This window comes from Cotesia glomerata, linkage group LG3, assembly GCF_020080835.1.
Source record: "Cotesia glomerata isolate CgM1 linkage group LG3, MPM_Cglom_v2.3, whole genome shotgun sequence".
In the NCBI taxonomy this organism is placed as follows: domain Eukaryota; kingdom Metazoa; phylum Arthropoda; class Insecta; order Hymenoptera; family Braconidae; genus Cotesia; species Cotesia glomerata.
In genome coordinates, this window is record NC_058160.1 from 2003024 (window position 1) to 2017516 (window position 14493).

Below are 14493 nucleotides of genomic sequence, written 5' to 3' on the forward strand. Positions count from 1 at the left end.
TTCTTAAATATTGACGTTTTTAAAAATATAAGCTCATCCTGATGTTACACTCATCAAGAGCTTTCATTTGAGTACCCACATGCATTTTTGATATATTTCTCATATATACATATATATAATATATATAAATATACGAAAAATTGATGTGGGTACTTAAATGAAAGGTCTTGATGAGTGTAACATCGGGATGAGCTTATATCTTTAAAAATGTCAATAGTTCACGAAATACAAGGTCATTTCTTCATTATGTACCTAGAGATATTTTCGAATGAAGCCTAAATACTTATCATAAATTGACTATTGGTCAGAATAATATGAAATCATGAAAAGGCACAACTCCAGGTCAAGACTTTTGCAACGGTACCAAATTTAATCATAAAAACCCATTTTATCATATAAATACACTGGCCACAAAATTTTGCTTATTCTCTTAGTAATATAGATTAATAGATTAATTAATGCATTTTTTTAAAAACTAGAAAATCGAAGTGTTTATTATCGAAAATTTAATTAATCAATATTTTTACAAATTTAACTCATTAATATTTAACCGTTGCCATGGTAATCGTTGCCATAGTAACCGTTGCTATGGTAAATGTTGTCATAGTAACTGTTGCCATGATGACAGTTGCTGTGGCAACCGTTGCTATGGTTAGCTTTGTTGTGGTAATCGTTACCATATCAACGGTTACTATGACAATGGTTACCATAGTAACCGTTGCTGTGCTAACTCTTGTGATAGTAACCATTGCTATGGTAACCCTTGCTATGGTAACCATTGCCAAAGTGGTCACCATAGCAACGAAAAGCGACAACAATGAAAACGACACATCAACTTTTTAATAAAGGACTAATAATTATAACAAAATAAATAAAAATAAATAAAGAATTGTAATTATTTTTGTTTTATTTTAAATGTAAAATTTTTTGCAACCCTTGTGTTGAAAAAAAAAAATTAACTGTTCATTTTTATAGTAACAAGATATTTTTTATTACTAAAAACACAAAACGAATGTACAAAAAAATTTTTTTCAATAAAAAAAAAGTAAACAAGAAATTTTTATTGTTTTTTTTTTTTACAATAAAAAAAATATATTTTATTATTTAAATAAACAATGCAAGTATCAATTAAAATTTTTTTAATGGAAAAATTACAAGAAATATAATCTATTTTTTTTTGTACAGTAAAAATATTTTTTATTATTTAAAAAACAAAGTGAAATTCGTAAAATTTTTTTACTAGAAAGTCGAAATGAAAACTCTTAAAAAGATTTATATATATGTATGATAAACCATAGAATACACGATTTAAATTCTCTCTATATACTTATACATATATATATATAACTTGGTGGTCGGGTCAGAGAAGGCAATGGAAGAAGGAAGTTTTATACGTCCCGAGTTTGTTCATGATTTATACAACAATAATATGAAAGTAAGCTCTTGATGGTAGCAAGCAAAAGCTGGTGGAGCTTCTGCAATTGCAGCGCTATGGACGCAGTACTGAGAGAGTATGGGGTGTGTTACACGCAGCTCGGAGCTCCGGCCTCTCTATACTCATAATAAAATATACCCACAATAAAAAGCGTAAAAATAAAACAGAAACTAAAAAATACGAAATATAAAATAGGATGAGGGAGAGAAAAAATAGCGCTCGACCAAAAGTAAAGGCGACTAGTCGCGTTGAAAAGAGTGAAGCAGCTTTCGCAGTACTAATACCACTCTATGTGGGTTGTGGGTACGTAAGCCAATGTGCAAGGGCACACAAGGACGTTTTGCCAAATAGTATAAAACGTTAGGATGCTAACATCAGCCTTTTCTTTATTTCTTTATGCTTTTTATTATTTCTTTCTCTTATTATGCTTTACTTAGAGCTGCTGGGATAGAGTTCCTCCTCACACAAACATTTATTTTTATATATGTGTGAATATATACGCCTCGACTTGTATTGCTATGGTATTTGGTCCGACGCCAGTACGGTGAATGCACCAAAATAGAACTGTAGCTTTGAGGTCGTGGAAAAAAATAACCCGAAAAAATGAAAAAAAAAATTCCAAGTTGCAGATGGAAAAGACTTGATGGTGTGCTGTATAGGTGAAAGGAAAAGAAAACAGTAAATTGTGTGAAGAGGTTCAAAAATCTCTGGGTTGAGGATTTTAAATGGCTTTGGGATGAATTAGATAATTCATTTCACGTGTTTCCTGTGTTACTACTTCAGATCTTTCATTTTTTATGAGAGAACCTGCTTTTTGTTAAAAATCTCGGCGAGATGAGGAGATTCAAAATTTTTAAAATTGGTTAATTTTACAATATTAAAATTTTTTAGTTTAATCGTTACATTTCCCGATGAAAAAAAAATATATGTCGAAATACATAAAAAATAGATTTTAAATATATTAAAAATGGGTAGGTGTCGTTTACGCATATCCCGAGGATACATATGTGTCGGTTACCCAAGTCCCGATGATACATATCCCAATTTTTCAAATTTCGATTACACATATACCCAATGATACATATGTGCAATGATACATATCCCGATGATACATGTAATTAAAATTATAATTATAATCCCCGGTAAAAAATAAGACGCCAGCTATTTTTTTATCAGTGATTTTGTTTTGTTTTATAATATGTATCATTGCACATATGTATCATTGGGTATATGTGTAATCGAAATATGAAAAATTGGGATATGTATCATCGGGACTTGAGTAACTGATACATATGTATCATCGGGATATGCGTAAACGACACCTACCCTTAAAAATCTCTAAAAAATATATGAATATATATAAATTATGTATAGTAAATATATTTTTAATAACTAACTTTTGGCCGATTTTCATATATATTTTATATATTTCAAATATATTTTAGATAGATTTTTTTTATATTTTTAGCTATGTATTTTGTATGTATTTTAAGATATATCTTGAATATCTCTAAAATATATTCAAAATTTATAAAATATATATGAAAATCGGCCAAAAGTTAGTTATTTAAAATATATTTACTATACATATTTTTTATAGATTTTTAATATATTTAAAATATATTTTTTATATATTTCGAATTATATTTTTTTTTCATGCGGATTTATTGTTCCGTTTCTTGCGTACAGAAAAAAAAATGTTCTTGAATCAAGTATATAATTGTGAAGAACTTCATCTTCTTGATTTGAGTAAAAAAATTCTTAAACTAAGAAATTTATACTTGATTTAAGTAAATTTTTTCTTGATTCAAGAATTTTTCGTCTTGATTCAAGACAATTACCCTCTTCAAAAAATTATTTTTTTAGTTCAAGAATTTTCCTCTCGAATCAAGTTAATTTTTTTTTCACTGCGCTATTAAGGAAATCTCCGTGGGATGTTTTTTATTTGTAATTTTATAACCAGAAGAATTTATTATTGTTATTAATCTAAAAATGTCCTCAAACTTGAACTTTCATTTTATTTAGCTCTGAAGCGGGATCTTTGAAAGATATTTGTAAAAAAAGGGAACTATTGATAAATTTTGATGTTTATTATTATTCAAAGAGATTTTCTGTAAAACATTTAAAAAAATAGCTATTTTTACTGTAAAAAAAATATTTGAACTGTATTAGAATAATATGAGTTTTGGACAGTTACTTGAATAATGAGACTATATTGTATTTATATTAATATTTTGGATAAAAAATAATATTAAAATCAGCCTTAATTGTAGTGGCGTTGTTTCTTACATGGTCATATATGCAAATTGTTCCAAGCGTTTTAAAAAAAATATACTGAATAATGATTGACAGGCAAACTTATTGATTAAGTGGATATTTATAATTTCCTCACAAATTTCCCTTAATTAGGCTTTATTATCTGTCAGTAATTTAGTTATGCACTGCAAAAAAATGAACTTGAATCAAAAGATACATTTTTAAACCAAGAAAATCATTTTAAAGAATTTTATCGTTCCTATGCAAGTAAGAAAATATTCATTTAAAAATTTATATTTTATTTAAAAATTTTTTGGCTTAATTCAATATAGCGAAGCTCTTAATAATTTTCTTGGTCCAAAAATATTTCCCTTGAATCAAATTAATTTTCTTTTTATGTAGAAAATAAGTAAAACTTTCAGTTACATTCAAACAAAGGTACGTTTCATTTAACTTTATAAAAAAAATACAGAGTTATTTATATTAAAAATTAGATGAATCAAGTCATGCTCTTTTGAATTTTCCAAATTTCTTTATTAAAGTTTCTGTAATGTCCAAGTATCGGTGATTACTAGTTAATCTTAAAAAAACTTTAATAACTCGTAGAGGCAGGTGACTTATGGCATCGAGTAAATATCAATTGTTTATCTATCGATTATTGAAAAATGTTTTTTCATCCTAGCAATATAAAAGTAATGAAGTACTTTAAAGAAAAAAGAAGAGCCCAGTTTAAATGACTGTCTCGTAATAAATATAGGAAATGAGTACTGTGGTCGATAACCGGATATCTAATATCCGAATATCCGAACGTTCGTCTCTATAACTATAGGAGTAGTCGAATACTGAAAAATACGAGGATCGGATAAGCCGCGGACCAGTTTGCCAGCCACGTTTGTTGCATTTTCCTCTACTCTCATTCTACTTTTTGGCCTTCTATCTATTTTCTTCTGTTGTTGAAGTTAACTACAGATATAGGTTGTAACTATAACTAAACTGGCTGTCGAATATTATCTCCCATTACTTTATCCAACAACAGCCTATATAATATCTTGTTCAATCACCGCTGCTCCCAATCTCCAAATTGAATTCCTGGCTAGTGCTAGTCAATACTCTTATTTTTATTCATCCATTCATCAGAAAGTTCATTCTCTTTTTCTTTTCTTTCACTTTTTGCTTTACGATGTGATAGATGAGAAGAGTAATCACAATCACTAATCATTCATGTATTTTGTTTCTTTTCCAGGTGTCCTGGATACGCAGCAAAGATCTACATATTTTGACGTCCAGCGACATTACTTTTAGCTCTGATCAGAGGTTCAGTCCGGTACACACTCCTGGGAGCGATGCCTGGACGCTCAAGCTAGAGGACACCAAAAAAAGTGATACGGGAAATTATGAATGTCAAGTTAATACAGAGCCGAAGATTATGTATACTATTTTACTTATTGTCAAAGGTAAGAATTTTTTCATGCCTTAAGCGTGAGCGTAGGTATGCTCTACTCTCGCCTAAAAATCAAGATCCCATGTTTCGTCATAATAATTTGTATCTGACAGACATAATCAACAGACTCGATAGAGTCTGGCGCCAAGTTCCGTTCTCAAGCCAGACTACCGAGTGTGTATATACCGTAAGCAGAACGGTTTTTTGAGGTTACAAATTTTTTTTCAAATTTATTTTGATTTTTTTTTTATATGATATTTTATAATGGTAGTTCATGCTTTTTATTACGCGTATTACTTGATTATTATCAATTATCTTTATAATTTCTATTTAAAATTATTAAAAATAATCAGCACAAACTATAGCGACCCAGATTTTTAGATTTTAACTTTTTTCTTATGTAAAAAGCGGACGGCCAGAGACTAAATAATATAAGGATGCATGCTAATCTTATAATAGATGGGAAACTACAGTGAAAAAAAGATATTTGACAGCTTGCAATTACACACGCCAGGCGGCGCAAGAATACCTTTTACATGAACTATAGCTTAAAGGGGATAGTTTGCCACCGGAAATGTATTAAATTAAAATTGTCAATTTTTATTATAATTACAAAAAATACTTAAATCCGAACAAAAACAGTTTCACTGTAAAAAAATCGCGCCAAGTCCACGTTCATAAGACTATTAAGAAAAAAAATTTTTATTTCTTTACAAAAAGATATAAAAAAAGAGCCATTCGGCAGCCGAAATGGAAGTAGATTTCATAATTTATTACTAAATGCCTAGTAATTGAATAAGAAAAGATTATATATATATATTGTATACGCTATATTTCAATTCACAGAAATTGAATATAATATCTCGTTTAATTGTTATTGCACGGAAATACGATAAAAGTGAAAATTTTTGTAATTTTTGAAAATTTGTGAATTGTTCCCATTTTTAAACTAATCGACCGATTTCGCTCATCTTCGAACTTAACCTCGGAAATAGTCCTAAGAATGAGTATGTTACGTTTTATTAAGATCCGTACAGAATTGCGGGAGTTAGAGTAGAGACAAGGCCGGTTATATCGTATATATATATATACATACATATATAAACTTTTGAACCATATGCATTTTCTGAATCCGCTTGACGAGCTGAGTCGAAATATAGCAAAATTTTTCAAAAGTTCCGTCATGAGGACCAATGCAATAGTTAGATTTCTATGAAATCTACTAATAAAAAATTAAAAAATCCAAGTAATCGATATGGTTGTATATGATTTTCGGAAATTAAAAAAAATTTTGTTGTAAATTTAAAAATTAAAAGAAACAATTTTGGAACGTACTTGGTGTGCGTCATTGTGTACTTCAATTTTTTTTACAAGTCCTAGTAGATAGATTTTAGGAATTTCATAAAAAGTGAAATATTTCGTAACCACGCACACTAAATACGTTCCAAAATTGTTTCTATTAATTTTTAAATTTACAACAAAATTTTTTTTAATTTTCGAAAATCATATACAACCATATCGGTTACTTGGATTTTTTAATTTTTTATTTTATATCTTTTTGTAAAGAAATAAAAATTATTTTTCTTAATAGTCTTATGAACGTGGACTTGGCGCGATTTTTTTACAGTGAAACTGTTTTTGTTCGGATATACATATAAATGCTACAAAAAGTACACTGTCAGATAAAAAAATAATCACAGATCATTTGAAAAATTTTTTTAACAACTATTTTTACATAATTACATCAAAAAAGTGGTTTTTAAGCGCTCGTAGTGTATATTTTTACAAATTACTGTCGGGGTAAACACTATAACTTTAATAAAAATCCATTTTTACACTCTTTTTTTTTTTTTTAATTGATTCATCATTAATTTGCGACACATGGAATACAAACTGTAGCTTGGAACCGTTTCGTTTAATTACAATAAATTTTTTTTGGTTGGTCTTGAGAGAAATTTTGTTGTCTTTTAGCAGCCATATGTTATTTTTTTTCTAAATAGAGCTTGAAGGCTTAAACTTTATCCATGCTATAGCATAATACTAAATGTCAGTAATGTAGTCTCGATTCACGCGGAAAAATTCAAATGGACTTGAGTTGAATTATACTATAACTTTCAATCAATTTTTTTTTCTTTCTGTGATTAATATTTTATCTACTTTCAAAAATTTATAAATAACACGAGCGCTTAAGGCATGCATATTTGGATTTTCCAAACTTTTTTTATTTTTTAGTATCATTTTTGGCAAATTTTTAATAATTACTTGTTCAAAAAAATTTCGACTTATCGAAAAAGTTGCTTTTTTTATTTTTGCTTATAACTTCTTTACTAATAGTTTAATTATAACTTTTTTTTTTTTTTTTTTTCCAAAATCTTCGTTTTTTGTGTGTTCGAGAAAAAAATTATTGAGTTTTTAAATTTTAAACATTTTTTTTCAATGTAATTGTATATTTTAATTTTTTTGAAAATTTTTTAACAAAAATTACTATCTTTCCATCAACTTCTAAACTCGGTCCAGTCGTGAGCTTTCCACAATTATAAATGTTTTTTCCGATTTTTCGAAATGTGAAAATACAACTCTTAAATTTTTAATAAATTCGGTGATATTTTTTAGACGAATCTTCGCCTTTGACCTTGACCATTTTCCAGCTCCATTCTTTTTTTTCCGATTCACGCGGAAAAATTCAAATGAACTTGAGTTGAATAATACTTTTACTTTCAATCAATTTTTTTTTCTCTCTGTAATTAATATTTTATCTACTTTGAAAAATTTACAAATAACACAAGCGCTTAAGGCATGCACATTTGGATTTTCCAAACTTTTACTAAAATGTTGGAAGAAAATGTCCAAATTTAATCAACAAGTTTTTGTGTTGATAATTATTTTCTTATTTAATTGGTTCAATAATTTCTCTATCGATTCAAGTTAATTTTCTTCTCTGCGTACATTTACAAACCAACAGAAAGAATTATTTCCTAAAACTTCACCCTTTTACTTTGATTGAACCGCGCAGTAAGTTGAGATCAAGTGATGATTGATGTGCTCGAAAATAACTTTAATCATCCTATCATATCACCATAACCATAAGAATAATAACAATAACAGAGAAAATGGTAATGCTAATGATCGTTCACCCACAAACCGCTAAACGTTTCTCATTTAATCGTCGTCGATTTAACCTTTCTCAATTCCGAGCCCGAGGAGAATGATCGATTGACGTAATTCTTCATCTTCACCAAGAAGTCTCTTTCCTTGTTTCAGATTCTGAAGTCTCAGAAGGAAATGATTCTCCGCATTCGCAGCAGACCCAATCGAGTAAGTTCAACCTCATTAATCATAACTCACAAATAATTATGAATTATTAATTAATACAAGCACTAACTAGCGCTTTTCACACAAACAAGCTCGCTTCGATGGAAGTATTTTGCTAAATTTTCCGCTAACTTGCAATAAAATAGTGTGTCGAGGGCAGAAGCTAACGGAGTAAAAAAAAATACCCGGGGATATAATCGTTTGAAACAAAGCCTTTTATTTGACCACTTGAGTCACCGTACCATCGATCACATCCTAGAAAGAGGGAGAGGGAGACAAAAATAAGAAAATAAATAAAAGCGTAGATTGTAGGAAGCGTAGTCGAAGAAAGTACGCTAGTCTGTCCTTGACACATAGTATACCTCGTTCGTTTTCCGAAACCAACACTTTTCTGGTATGCTCTACTCAGAAACTTTAAAAGTTTCGTCGTAGCTCTATACTCCATTCTTTAACTTAAATCTCTCCGTTAGCGCGTCACCCCCGACGTCTTTTTCATGTTCATTTTATGTTTGCGCTTTTACCGTTTCTTCGATAATTTTCTTTGAATTAAACCTCATGTTTCTACCCGCACTTTATTCCTGCCAGGGCATTACTTTTTTTTCCACAAAGTTAAATTATCGTCGACGTTTTTCTTTACTCGGGTTTTTTTGTATTTACATTTATATGTATCTAGTTTGTACATCGCTGAATAAATATCCGAGCAGTTGAGTACGCTCCAATAATTTAAAAATATTTCAGAGATTTTAGTTTTAAAAACAGCTGAATTTTCTATCAGCGAGTGCTGTTTAATTATTTTTTGATATATTCAAACGATTTAATATAGTTTAATTGGACTTTTTTCTTGTAAGAAAAAAAATTATTGCCATTCGTAGAATATTTTTTGTTTTAAAATAAATATTACTTGATTACAGGGGAAAAATTTTTTGAATTTGGCTACATTTGTCTATATGTCATTTTTATATGCCTTCATATGATTTTATCTGTCATATTAATAATTTAATTTATTTAAAGACAATTATTAAATTTATTAAATTTCAATAAATATTTTTTAACATTCAATAAATATTTATTTGGAAGGTAAGTACATTTATTAATAGCTAATAAGTATTTATTAATAGTTAACAAATATTTATTAACAGTTAATAAATATTTTGTTGAGTAAATTTGTTTCGCTTGCAATGTCATATGATATGAAGATTGCTTATAAACAAAAATCATCTTTATAAATTATTTCCATTAATTATATTACATTATAATTACGTTTATTGTAAAATACCAAATTCTATCACAGCTCATAATTATCTTTTATATTTTTGAATATTACAAATGTTTATTTATTTAGTTTTGCTTTTTATTTTAAATAAATATTTGTTAACAGTTAACAAATATTTATTAACAGTTAATGAATTGTACTTAATAAATTACTTATTAACTGTTAATAAATATTTGTTAACTGTTAACAAATATTTATTAATATTTAATAAATTATATTTAATAAATAATTTATTAACTGTTAATAAATATTTATTAAATCCTATGATGTTAAAAAATCATTTGTTAACAGTTAATAAAGCTTACTAACTATAAACAAATCCTTCTATCAGTGTTTGTATGTTTCCACCAAAATTAGTTTTGAAAATATGCAACAGAGGGCGCATGATCGCTGAATTATCTCGATATTAGAGAGTTGAGTTCAAAGATTTATAGTTTAATTAATTATTAAACCCCTTTTTGGTGATTATGGTATATTAATACAAGATTTAATTGATCATTAAATTTCTAGAAAAAATAGAAAATCATAATAAATTATTTTCTTCTTGTACATAGCCCTATATAACTATCTATAACATATCAAAAAATTTTTTAATAAAGTATACAAGCCAAAAATTGGTTTAGTAATAGATAAATTTAATAATTAATGCCGGATAAAATTCTTAGAAAAGAAAAAAACATTGATTTTTATTTTAGAACTTAACTCTCTTCTAAGGAGACAATTTAGCGATCTTGCGCCCTCTGTCGAAAGTTTTCAACACTACTTTTGATACAAAAATGACATATATGCCTTAAGTTGAAAAAAAAAAAAATTTCTTTTTCTTAGCCTTGGGTAAAATTTGGAGCTTATAAAAAAAAATTAAATAAATTATTCATTTTTTAAATCAGTGGCTACTTCGCTAAAAATCATACATGGGAGTGTCTGGTCATGTCAAAAAAATTTTTTGACGTATAAAATTTAAAAAGTAGAACGACTATGATAATTACACAGAAATATGTCATGTTTAACCGATTAATCCAGTGAACAAGTGAAGAATGAGATAATGGAATGTTCATTAGAGAGTCACAAATCATCTGGATCAACTCCTATTATCTTATTATTTTTTTTAGTCTCTCGGTTTCCCTCCGTGGTCGAACGAATTCCATTAAATCGTAATCATGGCCGGGTGGATTGCGGTTAATTATTGCCGACTAATCCGGTATAATTTCAACCGAGAGTGCAATACTATTACGATCAATATCAAACAATATATATATATATATATATATATATATATATATATATATATATATATATATATATATATATATATATATATTTACTTCCTATTGAATTTACTGAGTGATTTATTTTTATCGAAAAAATTTTTGTCGAATAAAAAAATACTCATCATTTTATTAAAAACAAAAAGAAATTAATTTGTCATCCATGATATTTAATTTCCGCATGTTAAAATAAACTTACGAAAATATTTTACCTACGTAGGTTGCTTATTCTCTTCGAAATACCTAAAGACAACATGTATTAAAGATAATCCTATTGGAGTTAATTTAATCCAGTGGGATATTATATTTGCTCCGGCCCAAAGAGAATATTATGACGTTTCACTGCTGTCGTTATCATTATTACTATGCATTATTACCTACCATTTTGAATCGTTTCCTTTTGTACTCATTCATTACATAAGTCATTTGTACTTCAAACTTTGACATTTGTTTTACTAACTAATTAGTTTTGATAATTACTATTTATTATTAGCGTTAGAAATTTTTAACCGATTATTAACCACACTCGAAAAAAAATCTACTTGATTAAAAAATAATATTTTTTTCAAAATTTTACTCTAGCTTTGAGAAATTCAATTTTTTAAAAATGTAATTTTAATTTTTTTTCTTGAATTTTCAACAATAAATTAACAAATTTTTCAGCAAATTAATAAATTAACAAAAAATTAGTCTTTAATATTAATTTTTAAAGGGTGATGCGTCTAAAATTTTCATTTTTTATTTAAATAACAAAAAAAGAAATATTTTTGAACTAAGTTTATTAAAATAATTTTTAGTTAAATAATTAATTAATTATTTAATAAATTATTTTGTACGTAAATAATTATTTATTTATTAGAGTTTATTCTTTTTATATTTCGTCCTTACAAGCTATCTACCAAAAAATATTGTTAATTTTTTTATACAAAATTAAACGCTCTTCAAAAAAATTCTATAATTTTTCGATAAATTTAATTTTTCAATAGTTATTCGAAGTTAAAGTTTGACATATCCTAAATTATCATTTTTTTATTTTCTGGAAACAAAATTCTTGGCTTAAGAAAATTTTCAGGTGCCTGAAGGAAGACCGAAGTTGTGTTGGCCGAAGTAAAAATTTTTCGAGAAATTCTATTCTTGGTGGAAGTAATTTTTTCTTAATTCAAATTATCATAAATACTTGATACAATAAATTTTTATATTTGATCAAGATTTTTAGATACTTTAGGGAAGAAGCGCCACCTACTTCAGCTGAGAAAATTTGTCTCTTGAATATTTGATACCCATTTTATATTATTTTACCGTGCAATTATACATATTGAATGAAAAAAAATGATGAAATATTATTTGATCTTCCCATTTGACATGTTAATCAATAAACATATTAATAAAAATTTACTTCCATCTTTATATTTAATTTTTTGGAGCAAGAGAGAAATTTTCTCAAAACAACAAGATTTTCTTGACTTAAATAAATTTTCTTGGATCAAGATACGTATTTTTTAAAGCAAGAAAATTAATTTTGTTGGAATAAGTGAAATTTCTTGTCAAAAAAATTTTTTTTTCGCTCAAGAAAATAATTAGGAAGAAAAATATTTTCTTGGCTCAAGTGAACCTAGCAGTAAAGAAAAACAACATTAACTTTAAAATGCCAAATTTCTGTACAATTTATTATGAAACTTCTTTTGTTGTTACTGCAATTCGTCTCTGGGAAGAATTACCAAATGAAATAATAAACGCAACTAGTCTTGAAGTATTTAAGAATAGATTATTTGATTACTTGTTTAATTTAGATATTTAAATTATTGTATCCTAATATATAGAAAGTCATTGTAAGATATATGATAATTGTTCGTCATTTAAGATCTAATATTGTTTGAAAATTGTATGAAATAAACCAAAAATATAAATTGTTAACAACAAAGTAGGACATAACAACAAATTGCTAATTGAATTTTGTATGTGAGCAAAAACATGATTTTTAGTTATTTTCTCAGTTAAATCAAAATCTAAATATTATACACAAAATAGAAATAGATTGAAAATTAATCAATCAATATTAAAATAAGTAGTTAAATAAATAATGTTTATCGTTATTTGTACTGTATATTATCAAATATGTAATTTTGTATTTGCCATTCGGCCATTATAGCCTTGGCATAATAATAAATATCTATCTATCTATCTATCTTTTTTTCTGTGTCATCGACTGAAGATAAAAATCTCTTAAGCCAAGAATTCAGAATTTAAGACAATAAAATTTTTAATCAAGATTTTTCTTCATAATTGCAATAATACAAAAGAATGATAAAAAAATTGACTTATGACTTATGATTTAATATCGCTGGCTATTATCATGACAGTAACATGTCACATAAAAGGTGTTTAACATAATATAATACAATTTATAATCATGATCTATTGACATGAGTATTATCCATTCAGGTTACGAAAGTACAGCTCCAGTCGCAACAATAATGGGTCCACGGGAGCAACGGGTGCCATCAGGTTCGACGATCACCCTAAGGTGCATAATAACGTCTCCGTATCAGCCGCGGCCCATCAGAGGCGCACAATGGCTGCGAGACAACAAACTCCTGACATTCCAGGTAATTCGACTCTCCGATGATACACAGTCTCATACATACAAATATAATACATCCTCACACGCTGATATATCCGCCGATAGCTAGCAGACGTCGACGGGTTGTATACAGCTTCAGTATTTTATACTCTACACTCTAGATTTATATTTTTCTTCATCATTTTTCTTTCACTCGGTCTCATCATCTTCTACTCGACTTTAATCTATCTCTTGTTTTATTTTATTTTTATTTTTTTTCTACAATAAATCAACGTGCCAACGATATTACTTTTTTATTTATTTTACACTCCCTCTTGACTTTTATCATTCATATTTTTTTCACAGCCGGGCCGCGGTGGTTTAGTCATTGAGACAGAACGAGTTGCTGGGCGCACAAGCTCCGAAGTAACTCTCGCGTCAGTGACTATGGAAGACATGGGTAAATACACCTGTCGACCGACTGAGGGAAGAGCTGATACTATTCTGTTAATTGTTGAACAAGGTAAATTGATTTTTTTTTTTGTTTAGGTTTTTTGAGTCAGTTTACAGCAAAGTAATGTTAAACTATCTTTTTAGATTGACAAATATCCTTAAAATTATCACAAAAAAAAATAAATAAGTGAATGTTTTTTTTTCAATTTTTGGTTTTTTTCCAATCTTGATTTTAGCAGCCAATATTTTGATACAGGCTTCTGTTTTTACGTTTTATGTCATAAAATTAATTTTTTCTACATAAAATCATGAAATTACATTTTTTTTTAAACTATAATTGTCTTCAAAGTAAAAAAAAAAAAATATTATTATCAAAATTTAATTCATATTTATCAAATTAAAAAAATGCGACTCTAAAATTGTTAAACTTTTCAAAAATCATTAAAATTTATTATATAAAAAAATTTAATCTCGAAAGTCTATTTTGACTTTTTCTTA

At 27.5% G+C, this 14493-nt stretch overlaps 2 protein-coding genes across 5 annotated transcripts in view; one reads left to right on the plus strand and one right to left on the minus strand.

Annotated features, from left to right (window-relative positions):
• LOC123261587 (fibroblast growth factor receptor 3-like) overlaps positions 1-14493 on the plus strand; it is a 101066-nt gene that overhangs the window by 70589 nt on the left and 15984 nt on the right. For all 4 annotated transcript variants that reach the window (XM_044723266.1, XM_044723264.1, XM_044723267.1 and 1 more), the window contains 4 exons: positions 4935-5145; positions 8394-8447; positions 13425-13588; positions 13909-14065. In XM_044723266.1, coding sequence (XP_044579201.1) covers positions 4935-5145; positions 8394-8447; positions 13425-13588; positions 13909-14065 — 586 coding nt within the window. The remainder of the gene's footprint in view (positions 1-4934; positions 5146-8393; positions 8448-13424; positions 13589-13908; positions 14066-14493) is intronic.
• The window catches only part of LOC123261588 (hemicentin-2-like), a 295756-nt gene that overhangs the window by 37420 nt on the left and 243843 nt on the right, over positions 1-14493 (minus strand). The window lies entirely within an intron of this gene.